General features: G+C 40.8%; 1 protein-coding gene across 1 annotated transcript in view; it reads left to right on the top strand.

Moving 5' to 3' along the window:
• The first annotated feature begins 6,948 nt into the window (after positions 1 to 6,948).
• Positions 6,949 to 21,552, top strand: part of ca16b (carbonic anhydrase XVI b) — a 154,978-nt gene continuing 140,374 nt past the window's right edge. Inside the window, exon 1 of the mRNA XM_034680956.1 lies at positions 6,949 to 7,700. Coding sequence (XP_034536847.1) covers positions 7,616 to 7,700 — 85 coding nt within the window. The 5' untranslated portion in view covers positions 6,949 to 7,615. The remainder of the gene's footprint in view (positions 7,701 to 21,552) is intronic.

The following is a 21,552-nucleotide window of genomic DNA, read 5'->3' as shown; positions in this document are numbered from 1 at the left end:
CCAATTTCTTTGCCGGGATTCGTCGGCCTTCTGTGACAAATGAATCTATTATATTCTACACTGCATCACTGATGGTCCTAGGTGGTTTGAACAACTGCAAGTGATTAATGGCAACATGAATTTTGCAGACACCCTCTACTGGCTTCAAATAGTAACTACTACAGCCTCAAATCATCCAAGTCATAACTCTCTTTTTCTCTTTTTTCATATCCTCCTTTATCCAATACTGCCCACCCAAATCTGAAACTTTCCATGTTTCTCACATTATCTCCACATAGCAGGGAATTATTCTCCATCCTCCATAATTAGGTCAACTGCAGCAACATATTACATCATGGCAAATCCTCACTGAATGTGAGTGCTCAGTTTAACTTTGATGAATGAAGTCATTTGCATATATGTAGCTGTGCAATCTGATAATGGTTTAAATACAAACTGTAAAAAAAAATCGGGTGGGAAAAGCTGTGCTGTCAACACTTACAGTACATGAAGTGAGAAATGTGCTGTGATTTATTTGAACACAGAAAGTGTTCACACAGGAAAGCAGATGACAAATCGAATACAGATAATAGTAGGAGTTGAATCCTTGTGTTTCCACGAGGACTGCAGATGTTTCCATCTGCTGTTTTAAGGGGCAACTTTGAGTTATGTTGGAAATGTTTAAATCAAATCCTAAATCTCTGCGAGGAGTTTTAAGCATGTTAAAAATCCATGCTTCAGCTGGCTGCTGCAAATTTCAAATCTAACTTTGCAATATCCAAATATTTGCTTACCAACTGTCTGTACACCTTTCTGTTTCCAGAATAAATACTCTGCTGTCCACTGGCTCCCAACAGCCCTTGAATGCATCATGCATGCAGACATTTTCAAATCCATGCATTACAATATGACAGATAAACTTTGACCAAAGTACATAAACTGAGACACTGTGTCAAATGTTAATTAAAACAGAAAATGATGATTTGCAAATCATTTAAACTATATATTTGACTGGAAATCATTCATTGTTGAAACTAAAAAGCTACATTTTTTATAAAAAAATATATGCCCATTAAAACTTATCAGTCCAGGGTCCTTCTTGTACAGAGCCAGTATGTGGATCACGCTCTTGGTTACAGCAATACACTTGAGGTATATTAATCCCTGGAACAGCTAGCATGGCAGTGTGGTGGTCAGGACTGCTGCCTCATAGTAAGAAGGTTGTTGGTTCCAAGCTGGTGCTAGCTGAATAAACTGTTGATGGCAGTTGCAGTGGAGCGAGAAGGGAGTGAAGAGGAAAACAAAACCAAAAAAAAAAGAAATCATCCTATTCTCTCCCAGGAGAGAAGATAGACAAGGTAGAGAGAAAATCATACTGCAGTTTGACTGTTCAATAAAGTGGCACATATTTTGTCAGTTTATATCACTAACATTCCCTTTTTGTCAAGAATTAGGCACTAAATAATACCTGTAACTTGTCTACTGAACTGCTGCATGGCCTTCATGGTTTGTGTCGGTATTATATGTCATCAACTCTAACAGAGCAGCCACTTGGCACATTTAATCAAAATTACATTGAAACAAGTAAAGATGACAAGTTACTGAAAGTCTGCTCATGTTAGGAGCTGCAACAAAGCTTAAAGGGTGTTATTCAGGGGCGCCTAGGCTTAGCGGTTTAAGCATGCGCCCCATATACAGAGGCTATTGTCCTTGTTGCAGCGGTCATGGGTTCACTTCCCAGCCATGACCATTTGTTCCATGTCTTCCCCCACTCTCTTCTCCTGTCTCTCTTCAGCTGTCTAATAAAGGCAATAATGCTCAAAAATACAACTTTAAAGAGTGTTATTTATCCTTTCTCATTTTGCAGTTGTTCTATTACACATTTCAGCAGCTTTACATCCAACTGTGATTATTTTCTTGAAATGATCCCTTGACTTGACAGAAATGTTGTGTTTTACTTGTTGAACTATTCAAATGGGTTAATGAAAATATTCATTCCACCACTGAACATCTGTTCAGACTGAGGCCTTGTTTACACAGAAACTTTTGCAGTAGAAAGCAGTAAACTATTGTTGTGTTTTATATACTTGGACACTGTGTTTTAGAGAAACGTTTGAAAACTGGTTCCAGAGTTGATTTTTTAGCAAATGCATCTCCTGCCGTCACAATGTAACTGAGCAGATCTTATGAAAAATGGTGACATCACAGTCCCATTCACACATGTGTATCATGTTCCCAGTTTATACAGTCTATGGTTCCCAGTCAAATAGCCATGAGAGTAGGAGTATAAAACATCAATGGCAGACCACAGGGTTCTGCTTGTGCTGCTCCACTCCACTGAGTTTATAACGCTTTGTGTCCCTTTTAAAAGCAAACAAAAGGAGAGGACCCACGTGCAGAAATATAAAGAGCATTTAGTAAACAAAAGACAGAAGATAAACAAAACTTACTTAGAAGTCCAAGGTCCAACAAAATCCACAAGCATAATCCACACAAGAAACGATAGAAAACACGAAAGTTGTACACAAGACTCATGGAACTGATGAGAGGGGAGGAGAAACAGAGAAACTAAATACACACAGGGTAATTAAAACAGGTGTGAGACGAGACACGGGTGAAACTAATTAGAGTAATCTAAAAGAGGGAAAAACACAAGGGCAGGAAGTAAAACTAAACCAGACACACAGGGAACAAAAATAAACAAAAGGCATGGTCAACAAAATAAAACAGGGAATGACTATGAAAAACAAAACTAAGTAAAGACCCTCACAAACTGCCTCACTGATGTAAAAAAACATGGATGAAGAGCGACTTTATCAAACTTAACTGCAATAAATCTGAAATCACTCCCATTAGCCCCAAATCCCTCCTCTCCTCCACCCAGAACTTCTCACTGGGCATTGATAACCGCAGTCACACCTTCCACAGTAGTCCATAACCTTGGCATCATCCTCGACCCCACTATCTACTTCAAACCACATATCAAAAATATAACCAAAACATGCACCTTCCACCTCCTCTCTCTCCTCCTCTGCTGCAGAAAACCTCATGACCTCCAGACTGGACAACTGCAACAGCGTCCTCTATGGCCTTCCCTCCACTGACCTCCAAAAACTCCAGTATGTTCAGAACTCAGCTGCCCGGTTACTCACCCTCTCCCGCTCCAGAGCTCACATCACACCTATCCTTCAGCACCTCCACTGGCTCCCCATACAGCACAGAATCCACTTTAAGATCCTACTCATCTTCTGCAAAGCCTTCAATAACCTCGCCCCCTCATACCTTCCTGACCTCCTTAAACACAACTCCCCAACTCAGATGCTAATCCCCTATCACAGAGACCAAGCACCGCACCTTGGGGGACAGAGACCTTGCCATCGCTGCCCCAACTCTATGGAACTTTCTCCTCCAAACATTCCCAACTCTGACTCTCATTAAAAAGATCAACTAAAAACCCTACCTGTTCAAAAAAAAAAACTAACGCATAATCTCTACTCCCTTCTGATCTCTGTTTTTGTGTTTATTTTTATTTTTCACACTTCATGTAAAGCACCTTTAAGTACATTGAAAAGCACAATTTAAGTCTTATCAATTCATATTTTAATATTTATGTTTCAGTAACAACGTTTTACCGCCAACCACCGGTCTGGCATGCATACACGGATAATTTTTTTAACGCAAAGGAATGACTTTTCCATTTTAAATGGGGCCATTTTTGTGTAAACAAAGTCTTAAGCCTGAATTATGATCCCATCAGGTGAGGGACTTTGGTTTATTCTTCACTGTTTGAATCAAAACCCTGAAGTCACGTTATACTTGATTCTATCATTGAGCAATGTCTTGTATTTTCTAAATTTGGCTTTAGAAATATTTCAATATTTTAAAAAAGGAACTAAAAACTGTTACCAACTTGCCAGAGGCTTACTATTAAGCTCCTCGTTTGTTACCCTGTAAAAGCTGTCCTGACACACTTATCGCAGCTGCAGAGTAGATTCAGAGAAAAAACACGATGACACGCTATTGTGAAGAAGAGAGGATGGACCAACAAAAGATAAAACTATTTGGGGAGAGTAATAACGGTAAAAATAGCTTTTGATTAAATTATGTAAGAGACTGAGAATCAAATAAATTATATATGGTCATTGCCTGAATTGCATTACATAATTGATGCACACAGTCTTACATTATGTACCAACTGTCAACATGTGAAATGTGTTTGAAAAAATAATACAAGTGTGATTCTCAAACCACTTAAGGGCAAAGAGGAAGGGGAAGCCCGAGGGACGATGCTGGTGTCATGGTTGGACTCGCATGAATCATGAATATCTCTGCTTTTCTTTTCTTTTTTAATCTGAGGCACATTTTAAGTGTTGGAGAAAGTGTGAGGATGCCTCAGGGCCCCAAAGGGTAAAGAAGATTAGAATGTCAAATGTCACAGCACACATTAAGGCTGCCTCATACAACTGTGAGAAACTGCAGGGAAGAGTAGGTGTCAAGAGTGGAGGAGAGTTTTAGGGATTCTTTGATTTTTTTTAGAGGCTTTTGTATAAATCATCTTATTGACTGTGATTGCTTTTTGTGTTTCAAACTGTTAGAGAGAGACGAGGTATACTTTCTGTATTAAAACTCAAAACTTTCAACAAAATTCATGCTGGTTTGCCTCGGTGCAGCTTTCATTGGATTTCAGGTTTAGCAGGACTAACAACACCTGTACTTATTTCACATGTTTTAGAAGCACTGCATGCAGTGAATGAGTGTGACTGCTCAGGAGAAAATTGGGTTTTGATGGGCACTGAGATGCAACAGCCAAATTAATCTACAAGTACAGGCACTCATCTGATGAAGAACTCCTTGTTTGCATTTTTATATTTAATATTCTCAAGTTAAGATGTAGCGCTCCTCTGTTGCAAGGCATGTTTTTGTAAGCTATTTATTGGAAATAATTGAACGAAAAAATCATTGTGGAACACTAACATCCTTTTTTATTAAAGCTGTAAGCCTGGATCATGTCATGGTTGATTTCATAACAGCTGCAAGGCAATGTTTGACAAAAGACAGAATACATCACAGCTTCGGCTTTGAAGAGCCTTCAGGCTTACAGCTTTAATTATGACCACAAATGTTACAATGGCCTTTTAATTTCAGGAGGCCTATTACTTAAGTGTGTATTGATTGCTGTTTGTGCATTTGTTTTTTCCATTTTAAGGGTTTATAGTCACTCACATGAGAAGGCATTTGCTGAAGCAGTAGTGAAAAAGGACACTTATGATACTGCTGCACATGATTACTCTAACCATGTACTGTAACATTATGGGCCTGCATCTTTGATGATTTGAATGATTGAATTGTGTGCAGATTTCTAAATCCACCAATAACTGGTTCGGTCTTTATATAGTCAGGTGATATCCATCCAAGGTCTCATCTTAAAATCGTTCCGTTTTATTTCAGAGCAAAAGTCAACAGTTGAAAGATGGCCGTTCCACTTCTGTGAAAGGCAAACTGAAGTCATTCAGTATCTGGTACAGTGTTTCCAAAGCAAACTCTACCTGTTGAAAGCTGTGGACACTGAGTTCAGAGTTTTATTTCATAATGAAATGGGATATTTCAACGTGAAACACCAGTAAAAATCTCAAGGATAAATAGTAGGTATTTGAAAAATATCTTTAACCCTTAACACAAAGTAAGGCTGTGACTTTCTCACTTTTGACTAACCACAAAATGTTTCTGTTATTAATAGAAAATTGGGTCTGCAAAATTTCAGAAAAAAATAGTAGAAAGTTCTCATCAGAGCCCAAAGTGATGCCTTCAAGGTGCTTGTTTTGTCCAAACCCCAAAACTATGCATTTACTAACATAAATTACATAGAAACAAAGCAAATTACTTATTTTTTATGGCTGGTAAAGATACAATTTTACTTGGAAATTCCTGAAACTATTAACTGGCAATCAAAAAAGTAACCTTTGCTTGATTTAGGTATAAAAAGACTAAAGTCTAAAGCTCAATATTTGTTTTTTTTGGCACAGTGACCGCTGAACAATATTAAGCTGGATCAGTTGCATAAAGACTTTACTGACTGCATGATATTTCAAAAGGACATCCAGTCCGATTCACCTGGCAGATTCAAGACAGAAAACCAAAACACACATGCATGTTCTGTTTAATTGCACTTGATCTGTCAGAATACAGTCAGGTATGAAGTTATTATCACCCACAGTTAAATATTTTGCAGAGAGCGTGTAGAGGTAGTGCAGCCTGGAGGACAGTGTGAGGATGCCCACGAGGATGAGGGGGCTTTGAAAAGGTAGGCATTTTGGAGAGGAAGCAGATGGCCCACATTAAAGGCAAAGGGCCCTTGTGACTGTCTTCAATGGCCCTGCAGAGAACTGGGTAATTAAATGAGAAATTTAATCAGATTCCTCAAATTAAATGTCCAGCTGGATAGTTCTGCAAGAACACCACTGACTCCACATTTACCTAAGGGAGTGTCACTGGTGGATGCATAATTCTCCAATCAGTACATACTCGTACATGATGATATCCCTGCTGATGATTACTGCTAAAGTATTCCATTCACAGTTCTGCCAGCAGGAGGCAAAGGGACATTACTGTGTGGCCACAGGAGGGTCATTTTAATAATGGGGCCTGAGAGGAAGCAACAAAACACTGAAATGACAGGAAGGGGGTTTGAACCAGAAGACTATTTCATCTTTCCTCTGTTTGAAGCAGGCTTCAATCCACTGTGGTTTTATTCTGAAAGGGCCTTGCAGCCAGATAATATTCCAACAGTGTTTCATCATGTTTGATGCAACATGTTTGATGCAACATTTAAAAACGAGGCAATAGAATCTAGTCTGGACAGTGGTGACTTTACGATCTGATATGAGCCACTGATTTCTTGAGTCCTCCCTTATCCATAGCACCGTAAGGACAGACTCACAGACAGAAAAGCAGCCTCTGGGTCCGTTCCGAGTCATTTTGCATTCAGCAAATCCAGGAACCGCCTCCCCTCCCTCCGCTGCTGCTCCCGCCCCGCGCTGCTGGCTCCCTCTCACGCGCAGCTTGTCCGGTAGGATGGGACCAGCAGCTAGAGATCGGTGCATGCCTGACCGCTAGTCTACTTCCTGGATGGAAGAATGGGACCACTTTTCTTCGCATTGTGCATTCCCCTTCGTCACGCTGCCGCCGCGGATAATCACTTCCCAATGAGCACGTGTAATCAATGATAGTCGACCACTTTTTCCCTCTGTAGTTAAAGGCAGCGATTGATCGCCGATTGACCCCTGCACACTTCGGGAATGTCGCTATCTGGAAGCCCGCTACAGGCACGGCGGAGTCCAACAGATCCTCAACTGTTTTTGCACGGCTGTAGTGTGCGTAACGTGCTTTTCCTCGAAGCTGGAAAGAGCCCCAGCTCGGTCTGGGGGCGAATAAATCTCTCTTTTTGAAAAACACAGACTCTGTCTGTTGCCTCACAAACCCGCTAACCGCTTTTACTTTGATGCTCTCTGCCTTCGTGGCTGCGGTGCCAACTTGGTTCTCAGCTTGGCTCGTGTGTATGTGATTTTTTTTAAAGAGAAAAAGACTCAAAAACTTTGTCACCCGTTGCCTTCTTGTTACTCTCGATGAGTAGTCTAACATGCGGACAATACGGGAACCGAGTTACTGGTGGATTTTATCCTTAATGTTTTTAACCTTGCCCAAACACAAAGACTGTCATCCCGGTAAGTACTTGCAACATGGGTTAGCTCTCATTAACGTTGCCTGTCGGTAACTCCTCACTGTTACACGTGTGTTATCTTCTTCTTTTAATGGAGGGCGAGTTTTGGTGTCGAAATAAACGGTTATTCTTCGAGGTAACGTTCCACTTAACGGTTTTTAGGGGCCGAGTCGACTGTAACGTCCAACGGTTACCGCTGAGACGTTCAGCTCCGTGATTTATGTGCATGTTATCGATCAGGCAGGAGGACTATGGCGCAAACTATTCACTGCTTTAATGTCAGGACGAATATTCAGTCTCCTTTTCCAGTCCTGCAACTCTGCTTGACCCCGGCGTTTTCCCCTGTGAGCTGCAGCTCTGGTTATCCACAGGACACAGTGCTCACAGTTACAATAATTCCTCAGTATGAAGAAATGTAACGCTCCTATAGGCACTCTGTAGGTTTACTGTGGAGTTGCTGTAGTATAATGCACTTTTACCTCTTGGGGAATAGCCCAGCCTTTGCCGACTAGACAACTCTGCAGTTTTGTTGTGGTGTTTATAAGGTGTCTTAAGTTGTATTATAGACTTACTATAGTTGTGGTCTTGCTTTATGTGGATGTATAATTTATGTGTCTGCTGGCTGTCATGTGCGTAGGTAGAAACGAGGATGAGGGCGATAGTTAGCGCTGTTGGTTCGTAGATGGAGTTGCAGGGTATGGGGGGCGATTAATGCCCGGGTGCTCCAGTCCGCATGTTCAACCCTCCTGTTATGTTCGTTTTTCAGGAACGGCAGTAATGGTCTTGGGGAAATTTGACCCGGGGCAAATCAATTATCCAAAAGTGTCAGAACCTCAAAAAATCCCAATAAACATTTTTTTTTAAATCAAATTTTTAACTCCAATATCAACCATTTAAATCAAGATTTAGTCCATTGGTATTCTTTAATTCTCACAGATCATGGTTCAATGACTATAACTGACTCGTTTTTCATTAAAATGAATGTTAAAACTTTTTTTAATGTACATTGGAAAGCTCTAAATATATATACAGTAGTTTTCCATGACATATATTTTTGTTTATTTTATTTTATTTTACATTTTGTATGTTGTTTACGCTAATTAAACCAAGCAGAAGAAGTGTCCTGGCAAAATGATACTTTTAACTTAGGTCAATTGGACCTGCAACATAACAGGAGAGTTAAGTGTCTTTGGGAGGATACTGAACCCCCACATTGCCCTGAAATCATAGCTTTCTGTGTGTAGATCCAGGACACCGGTGAACACCAAGGCTAATATGGTTGATGAATAGGCTACTATCAAAATGTTAAAAACTGCATTGTTCAAAACATTTTCGTTAGCTGAAATAAGAGACAGATATGAGGCTATACAAAGAAATATAGCTTACTGAAACAACAATGTGTTGAGAAAACGGACAAAAAATAAATACAAATAGAAAAGAAATTGTCAGTTGGAGAGTACTTATAATTTCAAGATGTAGGTGTCACATCAAAATGTGTCAACCTTCAGTTTCTGCTCCATAGAGTATTGCAAATGTGCTTCCTCAACTCAGCAAAATACTTAGTTTTTGGTGCCTTTTGGATTGAGAAACTTTATACATTCCAGGTCTGTGGTTTCGCAGCACGATCATATAGATCCTCAAACAAAGTCAGATGCATTTTAGCATTAAGTCTTCTGGGTTCCACTCCCCCCTGAGGGGAGGCTTGATGCTGGGAAGCAGGGGCCTTAGAGTGTTATGTGACTTGATATGACAGAATATTTATGGACATGTGATAGTCTTTTTCCTTTTTCAGATAAAGTCATAATTTTGTATTTAGGCCAAGTCAGTAAGCACATTTCATACAGCATGCGTAAATCAATATGTATCATGAAAAGATCAAACATGATGGAATAGATGATGTGGTATTATACAAGATGAAAACGTACTAAAGTTTTTTTCTTAAAGCACTTGGACAAAGGATCCTGTTACTCTTAATGTTAGAAGAGATTCATAACAATACACTATATAAGTATAAGAATAGTGTGTCATCAAGGTCATGAATTAACCCTGTGTGTTCGTGTGTCATGGTAAATGCAGGTAAACAATTTTAAGCAAGGCAATGGCAGGGCTTCAGAGAAGTTAATGGCTGCAGGATTGACTAAAGAGAGGTTGACAGCATCGCACAATATCAACTTATATCACAGTTTTGTCTCTCCCTCTATCACACTTCCTCGGCCCAAGAAGACTGGCCGATCACACCAGTGGTTCTCCTCAAGATTTCTGCCTCATTGCAAAGTTTATGTTGCCATAGATACTAAGTGCCTGCTCATGGTGAATGCCTGTTTGGTCTTTCTTGACTCTATTATAATGGAGCTTTCTTTTTTAATTAAGCATCCTGGTCCTGCCTTTTGTGTTAAGTGTCATAGGAGAAAATTTGTTGTGATTTGGCAATAAATAGATTAAATTGATTGAGCTAGAATCAGTTTAAAGTAGGTTGGTAGAAAAATTAAAGAATAAATTCACTAGTCAAAAATTTTGACTTGGATACCGATACCAAGTTTAGTATCACGATACTTGATACTGAAATGATGCTGAAAACTGAAACAATACTTGTTTGATTCTTGATACCAAAATGATAAGAAGGGGGATGTTGACAAGGGTTGGTGCCTACACATACAGGGTCAATTCAAAAAACAAACAAATAATGGCATCAGATACAGCAAGTCAGCCTTGTCCGTGTGACTGCTGTCAAGCAATGTTAGCGCTCCCCCTTGCGTCCATCCTACCATTCTGCATTCTACCAGCAGAGCTTGGTTGCTGTGGTATCGTGACGAGAGTGCCAATGCTGGAGTGCTTTTACTTTCGAATATTTATCTGTCTGTGTTTTTCTGTTTATCAAATGCAAAATAGCAACAACAACTGCAAGATAACTGCTTGGCATATTGGCAATCAGCAAAGCCGCTGTTGAATTATCGGCATTGGCCTGTTTTGAAAAACAATATAGGGTTGACCACTACTATAAAATTACAGGAACAAACTTGTTTTGATGGAAAAAAAACCAACATATTTTGTCGTGATATTCTTAACACCATAAACTTGTAACTGCAGTTTCAACGTTAAAGAAAATTATAGCCTCTTGAAACTGCTACATATCTCTGGTCTCAGTAAGATATTGTACTAGATAAGGAATATACTCACTCTGGGCTCGATTATGTCTGCAAAATATATGTTCAAGTGCCCCTTGTTTACTGGCCGCGTTCACTGATACTACTGAGCTGTCATAGAATATTGGCAAGTAACGTTAGCTAGAGGCTTGATGCTATTTTGCGGTTTAAGGCGTTTTTCGACTGCAGGAACATTACCCCTGAACTACATACGTTTTGACTGGAGGAACCAGGGTCTAAATTTAGTTCAGGGGTAGTTAATCTCCCCCTGAAAAGCCCCTGCTTTGGGGGTAGTACTTTTCAAAGGTTCTGGGACTTTCGGCTGAACGTGTTGAAACACAGAGGGAGTTCCTGGGAATGCATACTAGTTAAGTTTTTTATTAAGATTTTAAAATATTATTTAATATTTTTTTTTTCCTCCATATGTCACTGGCCTGATTTGCACAATCTACCAGGGACTTCAGCCCGTGGTCGAAATGCAGACAACAACGGGGGCACAGGAACCTTTTGGTTCAGGGTAAAGTAGTTCTGGGGGCTAAAAGACCCTGGAACTCTTTGTCGACATGCACCTTTAGTTGTTGAAGCACACATACAAGACCCCAAATATCTGCAGCGTAATACATTTGTCGTTATGGAACTCGAGTTTTAATAGGCTTGTCATGTTATTTGAGATGCAGGGTGGGTCTCATTTTAACACACTACCACCAAACAGCTCATCAACATCTTACTAACCCTGGGCTAGCCTGCCAACATAAATGCTTACTTGTTGTGTTGTGTACTCCTTCGAGAGGTCCTGGGGTCTTTCACTGAAATGCTTGGCTAGGCTTGACGTGTTTCCTTCCTTGCATGACACTGTTTTGTAGCATCTATAGCTCACTGGTTTAGATGAGAAAGTGCGTTTGCCATCAGGGTCGGCTCTTCAGTCCCAGAGGAGACTCTGGCACCCGGTTCTATCCTGCCGGTATTCTCTTGGGAATGACTTGTTGTCGTCAGTAGGGGACATATAGAAGCAGAGGCTTTGCTTTTCTCTCTCTCTCTCTCTCTCTCTCTCTCTCTCTCTCTCTCTCTCTCTCTCTCTCTCTCTCTCTCTCTCTCAATGGAAGCTAGGGCTCATGCTGTATGTGAATGACCAACAGGCAACCAAGCTTTGGCAGTCTGAAGTGCTTCACTTGCTAATACTTTGTGGAGGTGTTGGTAATAATTTACCCATTTGACCTACATAGTGTACAGAATGTCAGGAAATTCTGATACGAGTAAGATTTAGAATAGAAAGTATTGGAAAAAGTACTGAAACTGCGTTATCCTGTGCAACTCTGCTATAATGTGGCACCTAATCACAAAAACACAACCTTTCCGCTAAAGATCCTCCATACATGGTGATAAGTGAAACAAAGAAAGAACCAAACACTAGTTCATTCGTAATGTCTGTAATCGAGCATGAAACTTAATCTTAACATTATGCAGTTGTAGTAGCGCTGTAACCAAAGTACATCAGATGCCTTAACTATGTGGCACCAATTACCCCCCATAAACCGTGATGTAACGGGAGGAGAATGGTTCCTCTCTGAGTCACCCCCTCAGCCCCAAAATCCCCCAGTTTCTGTGCTTCCACGTCCTTACTTTGCAGCTTTATTGACCAGCAGCCCCTGAGCCCCTGACAGAGCAGAGTTTTCTCACATGGCACGTCTCTGCAGACCTCTCGACATGTAGCAGAGAGGAAATCCAGGCTGACTGGCACACCAGTGAGACGTTGGTGGAGAACAAATCCAATTTAACTTGTGCACTGTCACGCAATCGTATTCATCTTCCATTTTTTTTAGTGCAGATGACCTCAATCTTTGTAATAAAAACTAAATCTGAAGCTTAAGTTACCATGAAAGATGAAAGATTTGAAAGAGCAGAGGGGGGTTGTTGTGTTTGCAATCAGTGCATACTAGATTCAAAGGCGTAGATGTTGCAGAATCAATAAACAATAGCATAAAACAATCATCAGTCAGCAGCAGATTTGCATGTCTGTCCTTTGGATTATTCCCTCAAAACTATCACTTGTTAGAAAAATCTTGGGATAAAGAATTCTGCAGGAAGAATATCTGGTGATTTTGGTGAAAGCTTTGGTTTAAGGATGTTGCAGACACATTCAGATTAATATTCTGTGTGGTTTGATATGTAGCTGCTATTCTTCTGATTGCACCAGGAAATCATTGCATGTTATGTGAGTATTGACATGTGAAAAACGTAACTAATAGCATGGACAAAGAAAGCATAATCAAAGGTATATCTGATAATGCAGATACATCCTTTGAATAACACAACGGACATCTTCATTGGTCTTTATTTTAAATTAACACCATGTCTGGCTGTGCAAATGTGATATTAGTGAGCAAACACGTTATTAATGTTGTTAATGAGGTCCTAGTGCACTGCTGTGCCAGCAGGATGCCAGCTGCCCGGACAGCACTGATGTTGGCAACAGCATCATTATCATCAAGGTCCTCCTCCATACCTTCTCTGGATAATTGGTTCAATATGTGCCGCACTGACAGGATATTTCAAAAGTAACTTTCTCCTGGTTGTAAAAATAGCATCAGTAACATATGCTGCGTTTCTCCATCACGGATGAGCTGAGCACACTGTTATCTGTCGTCTCTCCACCAGCTGCCTGCGCCACCTACTAAACGGTCCAACGGGGAAATGCTGCAACTGTAATCACTTTTCACTCATGTGCAGATAATTCGCTGTTTATCCTTTTGCTAGTGGGGCTCATCCTTAGCTTAATAGCTTATCTGTCTGTCTAATTAGACTGGATAAACTTTAAAACAACAATGCAGTTTGGTTATTAATGGTGTTGTTTGAACTGTTATGATGAAGACTTCAGATTAGAGTCTCGTTCTGGAGATGACTGAAGGTATTGGTAGTGCTGCGATGTGGGAGTCCACTGTTGTGGTTTGGAAAAAAAAAAAAAAAGGATGATTTTTTTAAATTGATCATCCAAGGAAATTTAAAAAAAGCCTGTAAAATGAGCTACCTCTGAATACACTGCAGTCTCTTTCTTAAATAAAAGTTGATAATAGGGCTGCAACATGGTTTTCAAAAAAATTATAATTTTGATAAATGCAAAAAATTGCCCACAAGGATGGTCCAGACTGTAATTTGAAGGTAGCACATGCAGCTTTGAAAATGAGGTTAGTTTTCAAACACTAACATCATTCAAGGATTGAAGTGATTGCTTCTAAAGAATAGTTTTCAGGTTCACAGAATGTGCTCACTGATGGGAAACACTGTCTGATAAATTGGTCGTTTCCCAGCAGAAGCTGGTGGTAGTCTAAATAAACATTTACAACCTTTTGTTACTCTCAGACTGTATGAGTCATCAAATAGCTTTTTCAACAACTTATTTTAAACCTGTTTTCTTTTAGGGCCGTTTCTTGGGTAATATGGCGCTGTATATGAAGCGCTTTATAAAGTTGTTCCTGCTCTACTTTGATGCTTGATGTAACGTGTCTTTTTGCTTTGACACCAAAAAGTATTTTTTAGTTGGAAGACATCAAATTAAGAAGCGCTGTGTATGTTTTCATAATTTAAAGAATTTGGAGAAAATGATGAAAGTGCAGTATGCCGGCAGTTACTGCATAAAAAATCCAAGCTCTCCCGTTTTAAAGTCTTAGGGAAGAAAAGTGTGTCAAAACATGGGAGTAAAACTTTGAAGACTTTTGAATGTTGTAGCATCAAATTAGACAACTTCACATGTTGCAAAAAAAAATTTCAGGGGATTTTTTTTTTCATTCGTTTTTTTTTTTGTCTCTTTCTTTGGCTGACTTCAGAGCAAGAGCACCACCAAGAACAAGAAGCAAAGCATTTCCAGCTGTGAGCTAATCCTCTTGTTTCTTTGCAGACCACAGTGTGGGTCAAAATATCAGCCCAAATTGAAGTTCGATGTCCCAACTATTTTCAAGTAATTTCCCTGTTGCATACACTTGATCGTTTTTCAATACAATCAAATATCAGAAAAGATTGTCAACAGCAGCCAGTGGTCAGAATCAAGCACGGTAAGAACCAAGCAGCAACCTCCGGTCTAAAAATATGAGTCCAATGTGGAAGTGCTAAAAAGTGCAGTTCATCGAGGATCCGCTTGAGAAGTACCGGAAACCACATACACACCAATTCAAAAAAAGCCGATCTTTACAGCAGAAATAAACATGTTTACAATCTGGTTAAAAAAAAAGACGAGTGTAGTCTGGATAGCTAATTTCTCGATCGGCACACACTGTAGGGGGGGTGAATTTTTATCTAACCCGGCAATTTTGAAGATATTGAGATTACAAGTCTTCCAATGAGAGGCACAGCTGACTCGATTGACAGGCGGGAACACTGTAACTGTTGGCTAGGAGTACCAAAGCCCGCCTCTTTATATCGCAATTGCTTGACAGCAGCAAGAAACTGGCTGCAGAAACACCGGAAAACACATACACACCAATTCAAAAAATACGATCTTTGCAGTAATAATAAACATGTTTACAGCCTGGTTCAAAAAACGGTATAGCTAATTTCTCTATTGGCACACGCTGTAGGAGGGGAGGGATTTTTTTTAGAATGCGTCAATTTTGAAGCTATTAAGATTTGGGCGCCATTGGCCTAGGGGTCTAAGCATGCACCCCATGCACGGGGCCCCCATTCTCTGCTTCCTACATTTCCTGTCTCTCTTCAGCTGTCCTGTCTATTTAAAGGCAAAATTGCCCAAAAATATAACTTAGAAAAAAAATAAAGATTACAAGTTTTTCATTATGAGTGGCACCATTCACTTGATTCACTTTAGCTGTTGGCTAGGAGGCTCAAGGCCTGCCTATTTACCTCACACTAGCTCGACAGAAGTTAGGTTGCGCTCAGCATTTTCAAAATGGCTCCTGCCAACCATTTGCCTCAAAACAGCGCTTCAGAAACAGATGGGTGACGTCAAGGATACTACGTCCATATTTTATACAGTCTATGGTAAGAACTTAAGCGTCTCAGATCAAAGTCAAGACTATCAAAGGTTGATCAACAAATAGAACAAACAGTATTTCCCATTATGAAAGTATTATTGTGGCGGTAGGCAGGGTTCCCACGCGTCCTGGAAAACCTGGACAACAGATGACCAGTTTTCCAGTACTGGAAAACACCTGGAAAATGGGAGAAAAAGTAAAATGTCCTGGAAAAGCACATATAGTCCTGGAAAATTATTCCAACATGGCTGCGTGCGACCTGACCCGATTAACAAAACACATCCCCATTCATTGAAAGTTGAGTGCACACTGTGCTGGAAAAGACAGCGACACTGCGCAACTTTTTTTCACATCTTTTCTCCTTCACTTCATAATCATGCATTCACAGAAAACGGGGGTATATTGTTTATATTTTATGGTACATTAACCTTGTAGAGTGCTCTTTTGATTCAAAGAGTCTTATATTTAAGTTATAGTGTGACCAGCGGAGTCGGGCAGAGAGCTTGGGGGTCTGTGCCTCACAACTTTCTCTGCAGGCTGAGAGCTCAATTACCGTACTCTAGCTCAGTTGTTCTCAAAGTGGGGTCCTGGGACCCCTGGGGGTCCGTGAACCATAGCGTGTGGGTCCGTGAAATAATTTTAATAAATTTCTAATAAATTATAAAATTGTGCTGTGTCATTACAAAACAGCATACACCATTGTTATGATACCATTTGGTGGCTCGAAGGGATATGTGAGTCTTGCTACTGTTAATTTTCTGAAAGCGTTTAAGATCAATTACTTGAAAAGTATAAATGCTGTCATGTTGAATCCACAAAGAATGAAATGACCCTCTGTTTTAAAGAATACAAGTGGTATTTACTTGATTCAAATTGAAGTGTTATCTGTTTATCACTATGGTTCAGGTCTGAAGTATTTACATTGATGCGTTTTACAATACAAATAGTTCCAAGGGAAACTAAGAGTGCAAATGGTAGTAAGCATGTGCTTCAGTGATGGGAACTTCGGCTCTTTTCAGAGAGCCGTCTCTTTTAATTCAGCTCCCAAAGAAGAGCCGGCTCTTTCGACTCCCGAACGGCTCTTAATTTAGGATCTTTTGTTGCTGTATATTTTACCTTAACTTTGCAAAAACGAATGGTTTGTGTTGAAAACCCTTTAAGGTACCGTGTTTTAATGAGAAGCCTTATAATTGCCCAATTTTGTGCAAACCATCCTCACCCTGATCCTAGGGTTAGGGTTGTGATTAGGGTTAGGGTTAGGGTTGTGATTAGGGTTAGGGTTAGGGTTGTGATTAGGGATAGGGTTAGGGTTGTGATTAGGGTTAGGGTTAGGATTAGGGTTAGGGTAAGGATTAGGGTTAGGATTAGGGTTAGGGTTCAGATTAGGGTTAGGGTTCAGATTAGGGTAAGGGTTAGGGTTAGGGTTCAGATTAGGGTTAGGGTTGGGGTTAGGATTAGGGTTAGGGTTCAGATTAGGGTTAGGATTAGGGTTAGGGTTCGAATTAGAGTTAGGTTTAGGGTTAGGGTTAGGGTTAGGGTTGTGATTAGGATTAGGGTTAGGGTTGTGATTAGGGTTAGGATTAGGGTTAGGGTTGTGATTAGGGATAGGGTTAGGGTTAGGGTTGTGATTAGGGATAGGGTTAGGGTTGTGATTAGGGTTCGGGTTAAGATTAGGGTTAGGATTAGGGTTAGGGTTAGGATTAGGGTTAGGGTTAGGGTTCGGGTTAGGGTTAGGGTTAGGGTTAGGGTTCAGATTAGGGTTAGGGTTAGGATTAGGGTTAGGGTTGTTATTAGGGATAGGGTTAGGGTTCAGATTAGGGTTAGGATTAGGGTTAGGGTTGTGATTAGGGTTAGGATTAGGGTTAGGTTTAGGGTTAGGGTTCGGATTAGGGTTAGGGTTCGGGTTAGGGTTTGGATTAGGGTTAGGGTTAGGATTAGGGTTAGGGTTGTGATTAGGGATAGGGTTAGGGTTGTGATTAGGGTTAGGATTAGGGTTAGGGTTAGGGTTCGGATTAGGGTTAGGGTTAGGATTAGGGTTAGGGTTAGGATTAGGGTTAGGGTTAGGGTTCAGATTAGGGTTAGGGTTCAGATTAGGGTTAGGGTTGTGATTAGGGATAGGGTTAGGGTTGTGATTAGGGTTAGGATTAGGGTTAGGGTTGTGATTAGGGTTAGGATTAGGATTAGGGTTAGGTTTAGGGTTAGGATTAGGGTTAGGTTTAGGGTTAGGGTTAGGGTTCGGATTAGGGTTAGGGTTAGGGTTCAGATTAGGGTTAGGGTTAGGGTTCAGATTAGGGTTAGGGTTAGGGTTCGTATTAGGGTTGGGATTAGGGTTAGGGTTAGGGTTGGGATTAGGGTTAGGATTAGGTTTAGGGTTAGGGTTCGGATTAGGGTTAAGGTTAGGGTTAGGGTTCGGATTAGGGTTAGGGTTCGGGTTAGGGTTAGGGTTAGGATTAGTGTTAGGGTTAGGGTTAGGACCAGAACGAAACTTAAGCAAACAGAACCAGAACCAAACTCATGCAAACACAACCAGAACCAAACTCAAGCAAACACAACCAGAACCGAACCAGACCCGAAACAGAACGTACCAGAACTGAACCAGAACCGAAGCAAACCAAACCAGAATCGTGCCAGAACCAAACCAGAACCGAACCCAACTCAACCAGAACCGAACCAGAACGTTCCAGAACTAAACCAGAAACGAACCAGAACCGAACCAAACTCAACCAGAACCGAACCAGAACGTTCCAGAACCAAACCAGAACAGAACCAGAACCAAACCGAACCAGAACCGTGCCAGAACCGAACCAGAACCGAACCAGAACTGAACCAGAACTTAACCAGAACTGAACCCGAACCCGAACCGAATTGAACCAGAACTTAACCAGAACTGAACCCGAACCAGAACCGAACAACAACCGAACCGAACCCGAACCGAACCAGAACCGAACCAGAACCGAACCAGAACTTAACCAGAACTTAACCAGAACCGAACCGAACCAGAACCGAACCGTACCGAACCAGAACCGAACCAGAACCGAACCGAACCAGAACCGTACAAGAACCGAACCAGAACCGAACCAGAACTGAACCAGAACCGAACCAGAACCAGAACCGAACTCAAGCAAACAGAACCAGAACCAAACTCAAGCAAACATTATTATTGTCCTCAGGTTGGCATTGAGAAAAATCCGATGCCTCAGCTTGGATGGGCTGATCTGATTTCTCCTCTCAGTGAGTATTTGCCCTGTCTTCAAGAAGACTCTCTCTGAAGGAACAGATGAAGCCACAATACAGAGCCTCCCCTCAATCACCTCTATCTTATATCCTCACATGTGATTGGCTGCATGGCTGCCAAGCTGACCAATCAAAACAAAGTTCTGCTGTGAGCAGAGCTGGGGTTGAGCACTGCGAGAAAAAAACGAAAAGGGAAAAAACTGGGAGCCGGCTCTCTCTCGATGCGAGCCGGCTCTTCTGATTCACCATAAAGCATCGGCTCTCAGAGCCGCAGCTTTTGATCATGACACATCACTAATGTGCTTCATCTGTGTTACAATTATGAGGGGGCCTTGGACAATTTTCTCACCTGTAAGGGGTCCTTGGATCCAAAAAGTTTGAGAACCCCTGCTCTAGCTAGCAGGAGTGCAAACTCCCGATAGTGAAAACAAACGGAACAAAAAGAGCGACACAACTGCACAGAAAAACTCCTAGACTCCTAGACTACATGTCTTTCAATGTAGACTTCCACTGAGAGGAACATATTAGACTATTTAGGAGCTAAATTAGGAACTAAATTTAGACTGTCATACCAGCTTGATCATCAATGAAAATGTCCTGGAAATGTCCTGGAAAAGAGTGGGAACCCTGGGTAGGGGCTTGGCGATAAATCGATTATGATGATTATCATGATATGATTTTTCTCAATATAAAAATAACAAATGTTTTAAAAAAAAAAGATAAATTTAAACCTGTAATTATACCCCCAACCACTGGAAAGGGAGGGGGAGCTGATGTGCCTAAAGCGTTAGCTGAAACCGAACATTAAACAGAAGAAGAAAACAAACAGCCATGGTTGCAGGGTTAGAGCATAAACTGTATAAAAAAAAAAACACCCATCTGTTTCTGAAGAGCTGTTTTGAGGCAAATCGTCAGCGGGAGTCATATTGCTTCTGTCAAGCCAGTGTAACGTAAAGAGGCGGAGTTTGAGCCTCCTAGCCAACAGCTTCAGTGTTCCCACATGCAGCTGTGCCTCTCATAGGAAGACTAGTAATGTCAATATCTTCGAAATTGCTGTGTTAGAAAAAAATTCACCCCCCTCACAGTGAGAGCACATCGAGAAATGAGCTATCCAGACTACACTCGTCCGGCAGTGGATTTATCACTTCCAGACAGATAAGTACAGTTATGAAACTCCAAAAGTAAGTCAGACAGCTTTTCCTCCTGTTTATTCACAAAGCTCTAGAAAGTTTGCTAAATAGACACACTGTGGTGGAAATCGAGGAAAACGGACAGCTCCATTAAATGAATTCACATAAGAAAAACATGGCTAGACTTTGACGATACACTCCTGTGAAAGGCGCTACATTCAATATCAGTTAGACAGGTCTTATTTCTGATCATGTCTCTGCACCTGTACTGGTAGATGATGGTGAATTGAGGCTGGCAGCCACTGAGTCTTTGGGAAAGGCTTTTGCTCTCAAAGTGAAGCAGATTGAACTTTAAACTTGAAGACATTTTTCTTCCTGAGTTCCTGAGAAGCAAACCACTCACAACAGTCAAGAGAATCCGAAGTCTGACCACCCCAGTCTTATGAAACTCTGTGAGAAACACCAAAAAACTCTGAATGTAGTTGTCTGTTCAGCTCTAGATATCCTCCCCCTGCTTGCTCTTCAGTAGTATGTTGGTATAATTGAATTACAAGATAATCAATAGCTATTATCTCGTTCATTTTGGTACATGTGCACAGTGGAATATTGGAAAGTGAGATCAAGGCGAGAGTCAGCCCCTCCAGTCCACTGAATAAGGATACATTGATTCCCAGTTGTGCCATCGCTCTGCCCTTCCTTTTCGTCTTTTTCAATTATATTTCAGGTCTCTGGTTTCTTTAAGTGCTCTGTTCTTGCTCAGCCACATGTCCAGTGTTTTCAGAATCAGAATCAGAATCAGAATCAGCTTTATTCGCCAAGTATGCTTGAACACACAAGGAATTTGACTTTGGTAAACTGTGCTCTCTTTGTACAAGGCATAAGAATAGGAATAAGAATAAGAACTACAATAAAAAATAAAATGAAAATATAATAACAATAACCTTAGCTATAAATACAAAGAAACAACAAATAGCTTGACTAATATGTACAGGCTAAAATAATATGATAAAGTGCAGTGGTGAGTTGCAGAGGTAGTTTTACATTATAAAATAGAAGTTAAATAATACAAAAAATAGAAATATGGAATTCTGCTTGAGAATTGTTGCATTGTATATCTACATGTATATTTACAGAGAGTATTTATCTGACAGGTATGACACTGTTATGGTTTAGTGTTCATCAGAGTGACAGCCTGGGGGAAGAAACTGTTCTTATGGCGGGTTGTTTTGGCGCACAGTGATCTGTAGCGCCTGCTGGAGGGGAGGAGTTTGAAGAATTTGTGTCCAGGGTGTGAGGGGTCAGCGGTAATGCTCCCTGCCCGTTTCCTGGCCCGGGACCGGTACAAGTCCTGGATGGGGGGCAGGTCGACA

This window comes from Notolabrus celidotus, chromosome 1 (genome assembly GCF_009762535.1).
Source record: "Notolabrus celidotus isolate fNotCel1 chromosome 1, fNotCel1.pri, whole genome shotgun sequence".
In the NCBI taxonomy this organism is placed as follows: domain Eukaryota; kingdom Metazoa; phylum Chordata; class Actinopteri; order Labriformes; family Labridae; genus Notolabrus; species Notolabrus celidotus.
Note: the sequence above shows the minus strand (reverse complement) of the source record. Positions and strands in the feature narration are given on the sequence as shown.